The sequence below is a fragment of the Sapajus apella genome, unplaced genomic scaffold, assembly GCF_009761245.1.
Source record: "Sapajus apella isolate SASKATOON/1434 unplaced genomic scaffold, GSC_monkey_1.0 scaffold190, whole genome shotgun sequence".
NCBI classification, from domain to species: domain Eukaryota; kingdom Metazoa; phylum Chordata; class Mammalia; order Primates; family Cebidae; genus Sapajus; species Sapajus apella.
The window spans coordinates 806,552-820,014 of NW_022437130.1; the positions used below are offsets into that span (position 1 = coordinate 806,552).

General features: G+C 38.6%; 1 protein-coding gene across 1 annotated transcript in view; it reads right to left on the reverse strand.

Annotated features, from left to right (window-relative positions):
• The window catches only part of TXNRD3 (thioredoxin reductase 3), a 79,095-nt gene that overhangs the window by 27,031 nt on the left and 38,601 nt on the right, over window positions 1-13,463 (reverse strand). Inside the window, exons 7-11 of the mRNA XM_032269258.1 lie at window positions 8,046-8,106; window positions 6,920-7,029; window positions 3,970-4,074; window positions 3,652-3,724; window positions 1,641-1,760 (exon numbers count right to left, since the gene is read on the reverse strand). Coding sequence (XP_032125149.1) covers window positions 1,641-1,760; window positions 3,652-3,724; window positions 3,970-4,074; window positions 6,920-7,029; window positions 8,046-8,106 — 469 coding nt within the window. The remainder of the gene's footprint in view (window positions 1-1,640; window positions 1,761-3,651; window positions 3,725-3,969; window positions 4,075-6,919; window positions 7,030-8,045; window positions 8,107-13,463) is intronic.

Consider the following 13,463-nt stretch of genomic DNA (forward strand, 5'->3'; position numbering starts at 1 on the left):
ATCTCAATGAATGGTATTCCATTTCCCCCAGTCTCTCTTCCTGTATTCTTTCCTCTCCCTCACTCCATCTCCTACCATGACCTGGACGGCCTGTCACAATCACCTGGCTATGGTCAGAACCAGGATCATATATGATCCTTTAAATGTGCACATTCACTGCCCACATCTACCAGATCAAAATATCTGCAAAAAGAGACAAGTGGTTTGTAATTTTTCTTAAACTCCACAAGACATTCTGATATACTGCCAAGTCTACATCCAACGTCTGGTCAATTATACACCTTCAATTGCCCTCCAACCTGACTTCAGTCTTTGCTCAGGCCTCTGTCATTTCTTGCCCCCCCCTTCCCTATCCTTTCCTCTCTTTTCTAAGTTCTTCAGTGCCATCAAAGGTGTAAAAGTTGTCGGAATCAAAATGGAGTAACTTGTGCTTAAAAAAAAAAAAAAAAAAAAAAAAAAAAGAACTCTCTGACAAACAGAGCTGGGGAAGGCCATGAAGAAAGGGTTTTCTGGGTTGTATGCCTGATAACATAATCATCACATCACAAACACTGCAAAAACCACAAAATTGCCCAAAGGCCATCACAACCTTACATAAAAATACATCTTCCAGGACATCTGCCCAGCAACTGCCTATCCACCTTGGACTTGAGTCACCCTAGTTATTGATCCTTATAGCCAAGGGTAATCATTTCAATCCTATCATCCTCATTTTTGCTTAGGAAACCCTTGTCTTCCTTAACATCCCTGAACACACACATGGTTTACTATGGCACACATATTCTAGCTGCAGTGCCCAATTCAGAAATAAGCATCATTTTCTTTAGGGAGCTTCTCTCCGCTTGCTACTTAGCTTGACAGAAGGACCCAGAATCACAGCCCATGGCTCATCCTCCTCTCCTGCTTCAACTCCCTTCATCTACTCTTTACTCCAGCTGCTCCTAACCCCCCAAAACATCATGTTTCCTCACATCTCCATAGTGTTCATCAAGCTGCTTCCTGTGTTAAAGGTCCTACTCCTCTGTGACCTTCCAGATGCAGCTCAAGGGTCACCTTGTCTGAAGAGCTTTCCCTGGCACTTCTCCACCACCCTCAAGGCTACATGGAGCCAATACTCTAAGCAGCACAGCTAATTTGACTGCACTGAATGAATTTCCTTGTCTCTCTCTCTCCCACTAGACTACGTGCTATTTACAGGCAGCTCTGCTTCCTCACATCTGTATCCTCAGAGCCTGGCTAATACATGTTTACTGGATGAATTTCTTTTCCACCTTTCATTAACCAAAGATACATATAACCACTGAGAAAAAAAATGTAACAGATAAAATTCAAATAATAACCCTTGCTATTCTATTTTCCTTAGACTTGAAAGAAATTTGAAAATAGCAATTATTTAATCTTTTGCATTCTGCTAAGAGTATGGAATTGCTGCAGCTGAGACAATTCCCTCTCTACGTGGTGAGGCCCATAAGAGCGGGACCCTCTTTGCATCCTCTATGCCTGGCTGACACAGAGGCTTCCTAATGAATGTTCATTAAATGAATTATGAACTCAACTATAAAAATATGAATAGCAAGTCTTTATCTAAAAAACTCATTTTTTTCTTTTCTCTCAATCTATACTTTATATACATTACTCACCTTGTTGATTATACTCCCAGCCAAACTTCCTTGAGTCATGTAATGCCTGCCCCAAAAGGGCAGCCTGATGCATCAATTTCTTAGGAACACAACCTACATTTACACAAGTGCCACCAAGACCTGAGAAAGAAAATAAGTTTTAATGCTTCTTCTGTGTTTGTCTAGTTTCACACATCTGCAGACATATTATATTAAAACATGTGGAAATTACAAGCTCAGTGGTGGGAAATTACAAGCTCACCCCAAAATAAGACATAAGGGATTACCCCAAATTTTCTGACCATAGTTTCACAACCGTGGAGACCCAAGGACGCCTAAAAATACAGACATGCATGTGAGAAGTTTTCTGGGCACAGAGCCTAAAACTTTCACTTGAGTCTGATCCACAGTGATCAGAAAGATCTGAGATTAACTAGATATGTACTACACCAAGGGTGAGAAAGGGTGAGAAACTCAGCTCCCAGCCTTGTACTCTCCATAACTCCGACTCCTCTGAGCCATGTTGTCAACTGCAAGCTGCCTGGACACATTTACTCTGAGTGCTAAACACCACAACATGGATCGTGCAAAACAGAATGCCCCTTTGCAGGGCAGTCTCAGATTCTTTCTGACTGCAGTGTCTTCTGGCATGCCAGATAAGTAGGATGACTTCTGGATAAGAAAGGGAGAAGGGGAGGAGAAAAAGAGGGAGGAGGACAGGGTGAGGGACAAAAAACAAGTGTACACACATCACAAGAATATTATGAGAAAAATCAAGGTAGATTAGCTATTGTATATAAAATTCTAGGCTATAACTTTCTGAGTAAGTTTAAATTTTAAAAATTGATTTTCATAATTTATCAGACTGGTTCTGGCAGAAAAGAGAAGACACACTCAAGTTGGGTAACTGAAGGATTAACAGAGAAATTATCACAAAGGTGTAAGCAGGAAGCGCAAAGAGGGATAGAATAGTTCCCTAAACTAGTGACACAGGGTGACCACTGGCAGCCCCATGTGAAGGGGCAAGGAGACTGAGTGCCACCAACCAGCAGGAGCCGGCCATCTAATGGAGGGGATGGCATCTTCCACAGGAAGATGCAGGGACCCAGCAGGGAAGGAGCCAGGGGAGTAAAATTCCAACTCCACTATCTCTCTGCCCTCTTCCCATAGTCCCAAAGTGGCCAAGCTATTGCAGAAGCCAGAGGGCACAGTTGCCAACAGATCAGTCTTACAGGGCATAGAGCAGGGTAGACGCAGAGGGGGACTGCATTTAAAGAATAAATGGAAACATCCAGCACAAAATCCATGTGCTCTTTTCACTGTGGAAAAACAACATGGAAAGGTGAGCACTCTAGTCTACAGGAGACAGCAGAGTCATAGGGCTGGTCATTGGTCTCCTTGTTAAGCTAAACTGTAAAGATTACATACACTCACTCCATCAGCTACTGTGCTTATAATACAGTCTGCTAATACAGTCAATTGTGAAACCGACACAGAAACAAAGAAAAGTGTGCTGCTAATACAGTCAATTGTGAAACTGACACAGAAACAAAGAAAAGTGTTTCTTGCAAACCTATGTGACCACAACACAGTTTATACACTGTGACCTTAACTATATGACATGCATGCAAAAAAATACTATGGCAGAAGTGCTGAAATACTGGGGTCACTGAATTTTTTTTTCTTTTTGCAAAATCTTCCTTATTTATGTTTACATTATCTTTCCAATGTCACCACTTGTTAACTATAACCTAAGACTCAGTTAATTTAAAAAAATTTTTTTTATTTTTTATTTTTTTAAATAGAGACAAGGTCTCACTATATTATCCAGGCTAGTCTGGAACTCCTGAGCCCCACAAAGTACTGGGATTACAGGCATGAGCCCCTGGGTCTGGCCTAGCCTTGCCTGTTTTGTTATCCAAGAAACAGGTGAGTTATACCTCTTTAGATTGTCGTGAGGATTAAATGAGATTACATAAAGCAAACAACATATGTAAAGAGCATAGAGGAGCAACAGAGAAAAACAGCTTACCCCAAGATGTGCCCCGAGGTGACGGGACAACAAAGTCTAGCACCATAACTTTCTTTCCCAAAATGGCAGCTTCCTACAAATGAACAACAACAAAATTTACATCTAAAGATCTTGTCACTTTTCTGACACTCCCTCAATTTTTGTCTTCTCTAAAAGACGGTTTTTGTGTGACACACACTCTTTTACCTGAATTGCACCAGCTATTACAATAGAAGCTTAAACTGTAACATTAGTTGTTTCTTCTTTTTTAAGTATAGAAGAAATGTCTATGGCAATCACCAGGAAGATTATCTATGAATTTCATTTCTATGTTCATACCTTTGCACACGAAAGGCCACCAGAACCACCACCGATGACGATCAGGTCATAATCATATGCTGAATCCTCATGAAGGAGCTTCTGCAACAAACCACTCTGATATGCCTATGGTTTAATTACAGGAGAAAGAACACCGCAGAATTTAAAGTTTTACAGCTGTTTATGTGTACCCTATATTCAATTGGTATGGATTTCTTTTATAAAAATCTTAGGAACAACCTATAATTTATCTAAGTTGGAAGTGTAAATTTATCTGGATGCTATTTAAAAATAAGGTCTAACTAGTTAGAACTTATACCAAAGTGTATACAGCTAGTGCTCGACTTAAGACCACGATTGGTTCCGACAGACTGGTCGTAACATGATTTGGTCGTAAGTTGAGTAGGCTGTATGTACAGTACTGTGAAATGATGTTATAAAAATCTTTAAGTCATATTTTATCATAATTTTCTTTCATTATTGTTATATATCATAATTTTATTTGTTCATTTTATGCCATTTGTATCATCTCTACACCATTTTGTTTCTTATTTTTACATTCATCAGGTTTGAGTAAAACACTGCATTACCAGTACAACTGGTTTAATATTTGCAAAACATACAAAATTAAAAAATACAAGTGCATACAAAAATACAAAATACAGGTGTAAAAAATACCATAGGTAACATTTTCCCAATTGCAAAACATATCAAAATATATAAACATGTACGAAACATTTTATTGGCTGCTGGTGCTCGGCTGAGGATCGTTGATGTCGTCATCTGAAGCAGCAGTTGGGGTTACCGGAGTTGGTTTTTTCACAAACATGGTGAGCTTTGTCTGAATTGCGTTTCTTTTTTTCTTCATAAATTTCACAATATGGACGAAACACATCGTGCACCATCCGTTCAATCCTTGCAAATCGTTCGATGTTTGGGTCCATTGCTTCGAAATGTATAAGAAGTTTATTCAGTAAAGATAAACTGTCTGATAGTCCCTTAGTGGTGAACTTTCTTTCTGGCTCCTCCTCTTCTTTCTCTGCTTCTCTTCTTTCTTCTTCCGCCACTCTTTCTTCTTCCAGTTCGATTAGCTCTTCATTTGTAAGTTCTCCGGATTCTTTGTCTAGCAACTCTTCGACATCTTCCATTTCACACTCCAAAGAAAGGTCTTTAGTGAGTTTTACTATTTTTTCCCGAATCGTTTCAAGTTCATGTTCACTGTCAAATCCGTCAAAATCATTAACAGAGCGCTTAACACAATTTTTCCAGATGCCATTCATGCACTTTGTCGTCACAGCCTCCCAGGTGGTAGTGATATTCTTGACACACATCAAAATGTTGTAGTGTTTCCAAAAATCTACAGTGGAGGAGTCGTGGCTAGCGATTGTGGTTATAAAGTCGAATGGTCGTAAGTTGCACAGGTCGTAAGTCGATCAATACCTGGTACGTTTTTGTCCCTTCTGACCTATCACCTGACAGCTAGGCATGTACCAAATAACTTAGAAGGTTGTGGCTCTGGATCTATGCAAGATGAGGTCATTTTCTTGGTCTAATCATCAAAATGTTATAGTTTAGTGCAATGGAATACCAAGTATCATTTTTCAAGATCCTTGCTCATCTATGCTAGTCTTCATTTTGAAAAAATTTTTATGCATTATCAGCATATTTTGTCATGGCTTTTCATAAATCAATCTAACTTTTGTAACTACAAAAGTAGCTCAACTACTGGTGAGCTTTCTATACAACACCAACACCTCGCATTTCCTTTCAGCAAGTCATGATGCTGGCCCTGGGGCGTATCCTTTTGCTTACTTGGCCCTCCTTGTGATCAGAAGTAGTTTAGGTGAGGTTAGAGGTTCCATCTATGATTTAGTAACAGTTTTCTTTATGCCAAGTCAGTTGTTCGCTTCCATTATCTTGGGTTTAGACAAACACCATGATCAAACTAGCCCTTCCTGTGACACACAACAGATGCTTCATAACTATGCAGACTCACCAGATGCATGTGTCCCCATGAAGAATGGGTGCCCAAAAAAGTTTTGGGGACATTCTAAAAAGGGCTCCTCTGGCCTCCTTACTTTCAGGTGCCCTTAGGGAAATCCAGCTCATCAGGATCTGCCATCCAAGAAATATCTCTCTATCTTAAAATAATAGAACTCCTATCTCTGTATCTACAGATTCATTCTTGGACATCATTTTCCAGGTTAAGATTGGCAAGACGAGCACTCCAGAAGGTGTTCAGGGGCCATAATTACAGGACTTACCACTATGTAAACTGGGTTATAGATTCTAGGATTAATAAAGCAGATTGTTACAGCATAAGGATGCTGATCATAGATTAACACACAATGTAGACCACCTTTATTCCCACAAAAATATAATTCTTAATTAAAGCCTCAAATATAACTTTTTAATCAATCACTGATTACTTATATTGTATACATATACAAAGGATATGACAGAGTAAAATTTTAATAAAAGTAAATAACTAATTATAAAATAAGGACCTTATTTAATTAACATCAATTTTTATCTATCACTGCTTACCTAACAACTCCTGTTCATTTATAGCATTCTAGGAATCAAAAAATCAAAAGCCATAGGCCTTTGCAAAGCACCCCAGGGTTAGCAGCCTTAACAGGAATTCTAACTGCCCCAGACAAAAATGTCAGAGTTGACCTCTTTTTACTGGGCAATGAGTAAAATGTTCTCACTCTCCATCAGCAGAAAAAGACCTGGGATGTCCTCTCGGTGGCCCACCTGTTTTTCCTGGTGTCCTCACACAAAAATCCTAGCTTCCGGAAAAGCTAATTTCCCTTAATGCAATCAATGTTATCTGATAATTGTCCTATATGCCTCATTTTACAATTTCCAAAAGATGAGTGGACTGCCAAAAACCATTTTCTCCTCTTTAGATGCTTTTTAAAAACGTGAACAAACAGCACTGAAGAATATACAATGCTATTATTACCTGGAAAGTTTGGTCACATCCACCTACATGCACTTTATTCACAAAAATATTGGGCACGGTTTTCTGATTAGTGATTTCTAACAGCACTTCTTGAATCTTGGCCCCATCATCTAAAGAAGAAAAAACTATATGTAAAAACACTGAAATGAGTTCCAAATCTTTGTGAGTTAACTAAAGTGTTACAACATTCAAATGTTCACATGTACATACCATAATAGGTCAGTGTGTTATATAACTTTATGAAATAACTCGAGGGGAAAACATCCATGCTTGCCAAGAAAATCTTCAAAAATAAAGATCTACTAGTTCATTTAAGATAAACCCTTCAAAATTAGATTTTGATATATTATTCAGTGACTATGCCAAGACAAACAGATAAGAGCCCTCTTTAACGAGCAAATATCAAGATAAAATCTGCTGTAACAATAATAACTCAGAAAATACTTCTTACAATTACATTTTAAAATGTTTATGATCATAGTCCAAAATTTCTCTTCCACCCCTAAAAATAAAACTGGTCCATGACTACTTAAGACTACCTTATTGGTATACACTTTAGAAAGTCTCCAAGATTCAACGGCATTTCATTCATTAAGGCAACTTGGTTAAAATGAGTCACTGAGGTTCTATGAAGGCAGAAATCAAACTTTTTCTGTCCATCACCATGCCCTCACCCCTGAAAAACTCCTTATGTGTAAAGTGCTCAACTAACATTAGATATATGAATGCCAAGAATTCAAAAGTATAAAGCTAAAAACTTCATATACTCTCCCTGGTGGATGACACAGCCAGGAAATGGGAGTGGATTCTTTTCATTTGCTACAGCTTAATCTATTCTGCTAGAGAGCTGGCAGATACAGCTGAAACGCCTCAAGTACTTCAAAGGGAGCAGCTTATATATCTTCCCCCTACTCCCATCCCTCAAATATGTAAAATATATAAATAAAAAACCTACACCAACTTATCTGCCACATAAGCGTTCATTTTCTGCATGGCTGAATGTAGACAAAAATGCCTCATCTAACCCGGAGACAAGAATAATTTGAATTGAACAAAGTAAATGGAAAGAAGTCAATCTTGTTGGCATTTATCATAAATAACACTGTATAGTAACTGGTCTACTTACCAACTTGATCAAGTTCCAAGACATAACATTCAGCTCCCAAAGAAGAAAAGAGTTCTTTCACCTGAAACAAAAATTAAGCTAAGTTTCACTCTCACAAAAGATGCAACAGCTGTGAAATATGAACACAGTAATGAGAGATGTCAAAAATAAACGTTTTGGAGGAACAGGAGTTCTAGCCAATGGGTGGTTTTCATTTTTTTTTTTAATTTTCCTTTCCTCTACACATTTTCCCAGAATAATCTCAGGCCACCCCTTGCCTCCTTTTTACTGTCTCCTTATGACTTTCAAGTCTACAACTTTCGACCAAATCTCTTTTTTGAATCAAGATAGGCAGTATCTATTTTCCACCTGTGTGTTCCACAGGCATCTATCTCACAGGCAACATACCCACAATGCTACTCTTCTCCTTCCATGTACCATTTCCTCTTCCTGTGTTTCCTTTCAACAGTCATTAAATCATTAAACAAATTTTTATCTGTCAAACACTTTGAATGGGTCATCTACATTTCTAAGTACTCAAGAGAACAAGGAACAACATGCAATCTCTACCCTCTAGCAGGGGAAACAGACAAGTGACAATTTAACTTATAGCACCATCTCCAGTTGATTAAATAAGAGCAACTACAGCCTTGCTACTTACTCAAACAGAGGAAAGAGGAACACAAAGGCCAGGAGCTTACCAGACATACAAAATCAGGACCTGCAGCAGAATCTGCACCTTAGCAACTGCAAAGCTCTAACTGGGAATCATTTTCATGCCTCCCTCTCATGCAACATCTTCCTATCCCACATGAACTCCCCAGCCATCCATTGTCATTACAAAGTTTTCACAATTCTCTCTTGAACTGGTTCATCTATCTAGTTCTCCATAGTTGCTATCTTAACCTGAGCCATCAACACTGACTACTGGAAATTCTCAGTAATATCCTACAAATTATTTCTGCACCAGCTTTGTCCTCCCCACTTCTGAAAATTACATCCAAAGTGGTCATTTAAAAGCACTTTTCACCACATTTCTTAAAAGCCTTCAGTGCCCTCAGCCCTCAAGGTAAGATCCAGAGGTTCCATTTCCAGAATGGAAGTGTGAGCAGGGAACACGGAAAAATTTCAAATCACAGGTCAGACCCTGCTCACAACTATGAGATGACTTTTCTTTGCCACATCAAGTCCACACTCATTCACAAGCATTTTAAGACCTCCTTGGCCAGGCGTAGTGGCTCACGCCTGTAATCCCAACTCTTTGGGAGGTCAGGCAAGTAGATCACTTGAGCGCAGGAGTTCAAGACCAGCCTGGGCAACATGGTGAAACACTGTCTCTATAAAAAATACAAAAATTAGCCAAGTGTGGTGGCATGAGCCCGTAGTCATTTGGAAGGCTTATGTGGAAGGATCACTTGAGGCCAGGAGGCAGAAGTTGCAGCGAGCCAAGATCAAGCTGCTGTACTACAGCCTGGGCAACACAGCAAGACCCCATCTCAAAAAAAAGACCTCCTTAAATCACCTTTGAAACTAAACTTCCAGCCATTTTCCAGTGAATCCTCCTGATTTCTTTCATATACCTTGCGCTCACCCATACTATTTTCCTTTTATCATAATCTATCTTTGCTGATACTAATTTCCTAATTAGATACTTTCTTACCTACAGACTCTAACTTATCCCTCAAAGACCAGTCATTTTCTTAGACTGTTCTGATCCTCCACAGAAGCCACTGTTTTACCTCTTATTCCCACAACTCTTATTTTTCTTATGCACTTTTCTCTACACATGTGAGCTGGTTGATTACAGCTCAATTAGACTATGAGTTTGTGGGAGGAAAAACAAAGGTTTATTCATTTCTGTGTCTCTGCAACACTAAGCACCCAATAATACTTGTTAAATGCCATTAGCAGCCCAATCAAGAAACAGATCTCACTCCTTTACTCTGCAAGGATAAGGACATGTGGAATATGGTGTCTACTTTTGGGGGATACATTTAAGAAGATCACGGGCTAAAAAAAAAAACAAACAAAACTGTACAATCAAGTTAGTGAGTGGCCACACGTAAAGACAGACATGTAAGAAAGCAGATTGCTCGGCCAAGCAAGAAAAGCACTTAGTGAAAGTACTGGAAGATCTGCCCTCCAAGCAGAAGCAAGGTTCTTAATTCTGCCCACTGGAGTAATGCTCACCTCCAAGAATGAAGAAACATTTCAGGGAGGCAGATTTTGCTTCATTTAAAAACAATCCAATAATTAGAGCTGTCCAAATATGTAATGAGACTCAAAGTCATGGCTACATTACTGAAAATGCTGATACACACAGGATAGAGGATCATTTATCCTAAGATGTTCTGTATCAGCAAAGATGTGACTAAAATGATTTAAGATCATTCAACACATATTATGTGCCTGGCACTATTGTCTATGCCCTAGTAACACAGCAGTAGACAGACACAGTTCTGATCTCTTTTTTGTTTCTGCAAACTACAAAGGACAACTCTTAAAAAATATAGATAGAAAACAGACCCCAGAAATAGACCAACACACACATGAGAACCTGATTAATGATGAGTGAGCATACAAACTAGTGTGGAAAGAATGGAGTCTTCAATAACTGAAACAGGAACACCTGATAAGTCACAAAGAAGAAAACAAACCGGATCCCCACTCATATTACCAATATCAATTTCAGGTATACTTCAAGAAGATGGGTATGAAAAGTACACTATTCAATTTTTAGGAGCTAAAACACGAGAATATATTTATGACCTCTGAATTGAAACGGATTTCCTAAATAAGAAACCAAAAGCAACCATAAAAGGAAAAGAATGATAGAAGCAAATACATTAAACTTACCAACTTCAGTTAACCAAAAGATCCTTGCATTAGTCTGTTCTTCTATTGCCATAAAGAAATATCAGACTGGGTAATGTATAAAGAAAAGAGGCTGAATTGGCTTACGATTCTGTGGACTCTACAGGAAGCAGGATGCTGGCATCTCCTTGGCTTCTGGGAGGCCTCAGAAAATTTACAATCATGGCAAAAGGCAAAGGGGAGCCAATAATTCACATGGCAAGAGCAGGAGCAACAGAGTGAGGTAGGGAGATGCTATACACTTTTAAATGACCAGATATCACAAGAACTCACTATCATGAGGACAGTACCAATAGGATGATACTAAACCATTCATGAGAAATCCACCCCCATGATCCAATCACCTCCTGCCGGGCCTCACCTCCAGCATTGGGGATTACACTGGGGATGAGATTTGGATGGGGACCCAGATCCAAACCGTATCAATTCCACAAAAAGAGGGAAAAAGGAAGCTAAATTTGACAGATTTTCTACAGCAGCCAGGTCCTCAAGTAACATTATTCTATTACAACAATGTTTAAAAAAACTATTCCCAGCCAGGGCCACTGTCAAGTAGAGTTTGCACATTCTTTTCATGTTTTCTCCAGGTACTCCAGTTTCCTCCCATATCCTAAAGATGTGCACGTTAGGCAAATTGGTGTCTCTACATTTTCTTAGCTGCAGAGAGTATGGGGGTGTGTGTGTGAGTGCACCTGCAACAGGATGGTGTCCTAGCCAGGTTTGGCTCCCACCTAGCACCCTAAGCTGTCAAGGTAGGCTCTGGCCAGTGGCAATCCTGAAATGGAGTAAGTGGGTTGGAAAAGGAATGAATAAGCCAATACGAATTATTGCCAAACAAAACTTCATAAGTAGACAATAATCATATAGAGGCAAACAATAACAAATGCAATGGGAAAACATTCAACAGTGCACGCTCCATATTTGCAATTTTGTTTTTGAACTGCCCAGTTGCATGAGGTGGCCCTTAAAATTCTGCTTTGCAAATACTCTTGATTTCACCTATGACCGCTAGAAACCTACCTCTCCTGATTCACCAGAAATTGGGTAAATAATTTTCTTCCCCGCTCTTATTACTCTCTCTTAAATGTATGCATAGCTCACATTTATTTCAATGTTTAATATTAGACGTGTTTTGGGTCTTTATTTAAAAGTTTGGTAATTTTTTTGTGTGTGACCAGAAATACGCCATAGAAACTTAACTCTTATTTCTATCAATTAGCCTACAATAAAACTGATTTTATTACATGTCATTTGGCTTAAGGTTGGTTTCTAAGAACCTCTTAACAATGTTGAGTGAGCACTTACTGTATATATAACCAAAGGATAAGCATCCTAAATATATAAAGAACACCTACAAGCCAGGACAAACAACTAAAAACCACAACATAGGAAAATAGTCAAAAGGCCTGAAAAAAGCGAAAAGCACACTATATAATTTCATAGAAAAGGAACCTCAAACGACCCACGAACATACTGGACTTCATCTGGGAAATGCAAAATTAAACCATAATGGGATACCATTTCAAAATTGCCAGAATGGCAAAAATTAAAAATATCAACTGTCAGCAAGGATGTAGAGCAAGATGAACTGTTATAAACTAGGAGGGGAGTAAATTGGTATAACCACTTGGAAAATCAGTCGAACATTACCTTGCTAAGATAGAAATCACGCATCCTTTATGACCCAGTAACTCAGCTTCAAGATATCGATCCTAGAGTAAGTCTTTTATGTGCACTGGGAGTTATGTGCAAGAATAAGCATATAGCTGTACTGTTTTTTCAGAGCAAAACACTAGAAACAGCAGAATGATAAACTATGATATGATTCATTACAGGGAATAGTCAGCAATGAAAATTAATGAATCCCAGCTACAGATACTAACATGCATGAATCTCTGAAACATAACTGTTGAGGAAGAAAACTGCAGAAGAATACATATGTATGTATGGTTCTATTTATATCAAGTCCCAAAACAGGCTAAAATGAACCAAATATTGATTAATAATGTATATGTATTTGGTTAAAATGTAAAAAAAAAAAGAGAAAATTTGCATAATGGTTAATCCTGAGGGAGAGAGGAGACAGCCAAGGAAGCTTCTACAGTAATTAATGTCACTTTTTCTTAAAAATGTATTTGCGTAATATACATGTTTTAAGAAACTATACACATAAACTTCAAATATATTTGAAAAACAGCCGATAATTTCATGAACTCAACCCAATAGTTTATGCTTTCGTATACGGTCTTCCACATATCATTATTTAAACTTTCTGTAAAATGAAGTAAATTCTTAAAGGTTAAAGGTCCCTACCTTACACGTAGGTTGTCACCCAAAGGCTCGTTTCTAAGTGAAGTATTTTTGAATTCAGAATACATCTGTCCTTAGAAATAATGCCAGATTCCTAGCCCGCCCCAAAAAGTTAAGGCAGTGTGCAATGAAGCTGAAATAAGCTCAGTCATCCTCACAACCTTCCCGTACCTTCGTTTCACAAGAAGGCAGAACCGAGGCTCGGCATAGGGTCCTAACCCGGGTCTAGGTCACGCAATTAGGAGTGTTTCTATT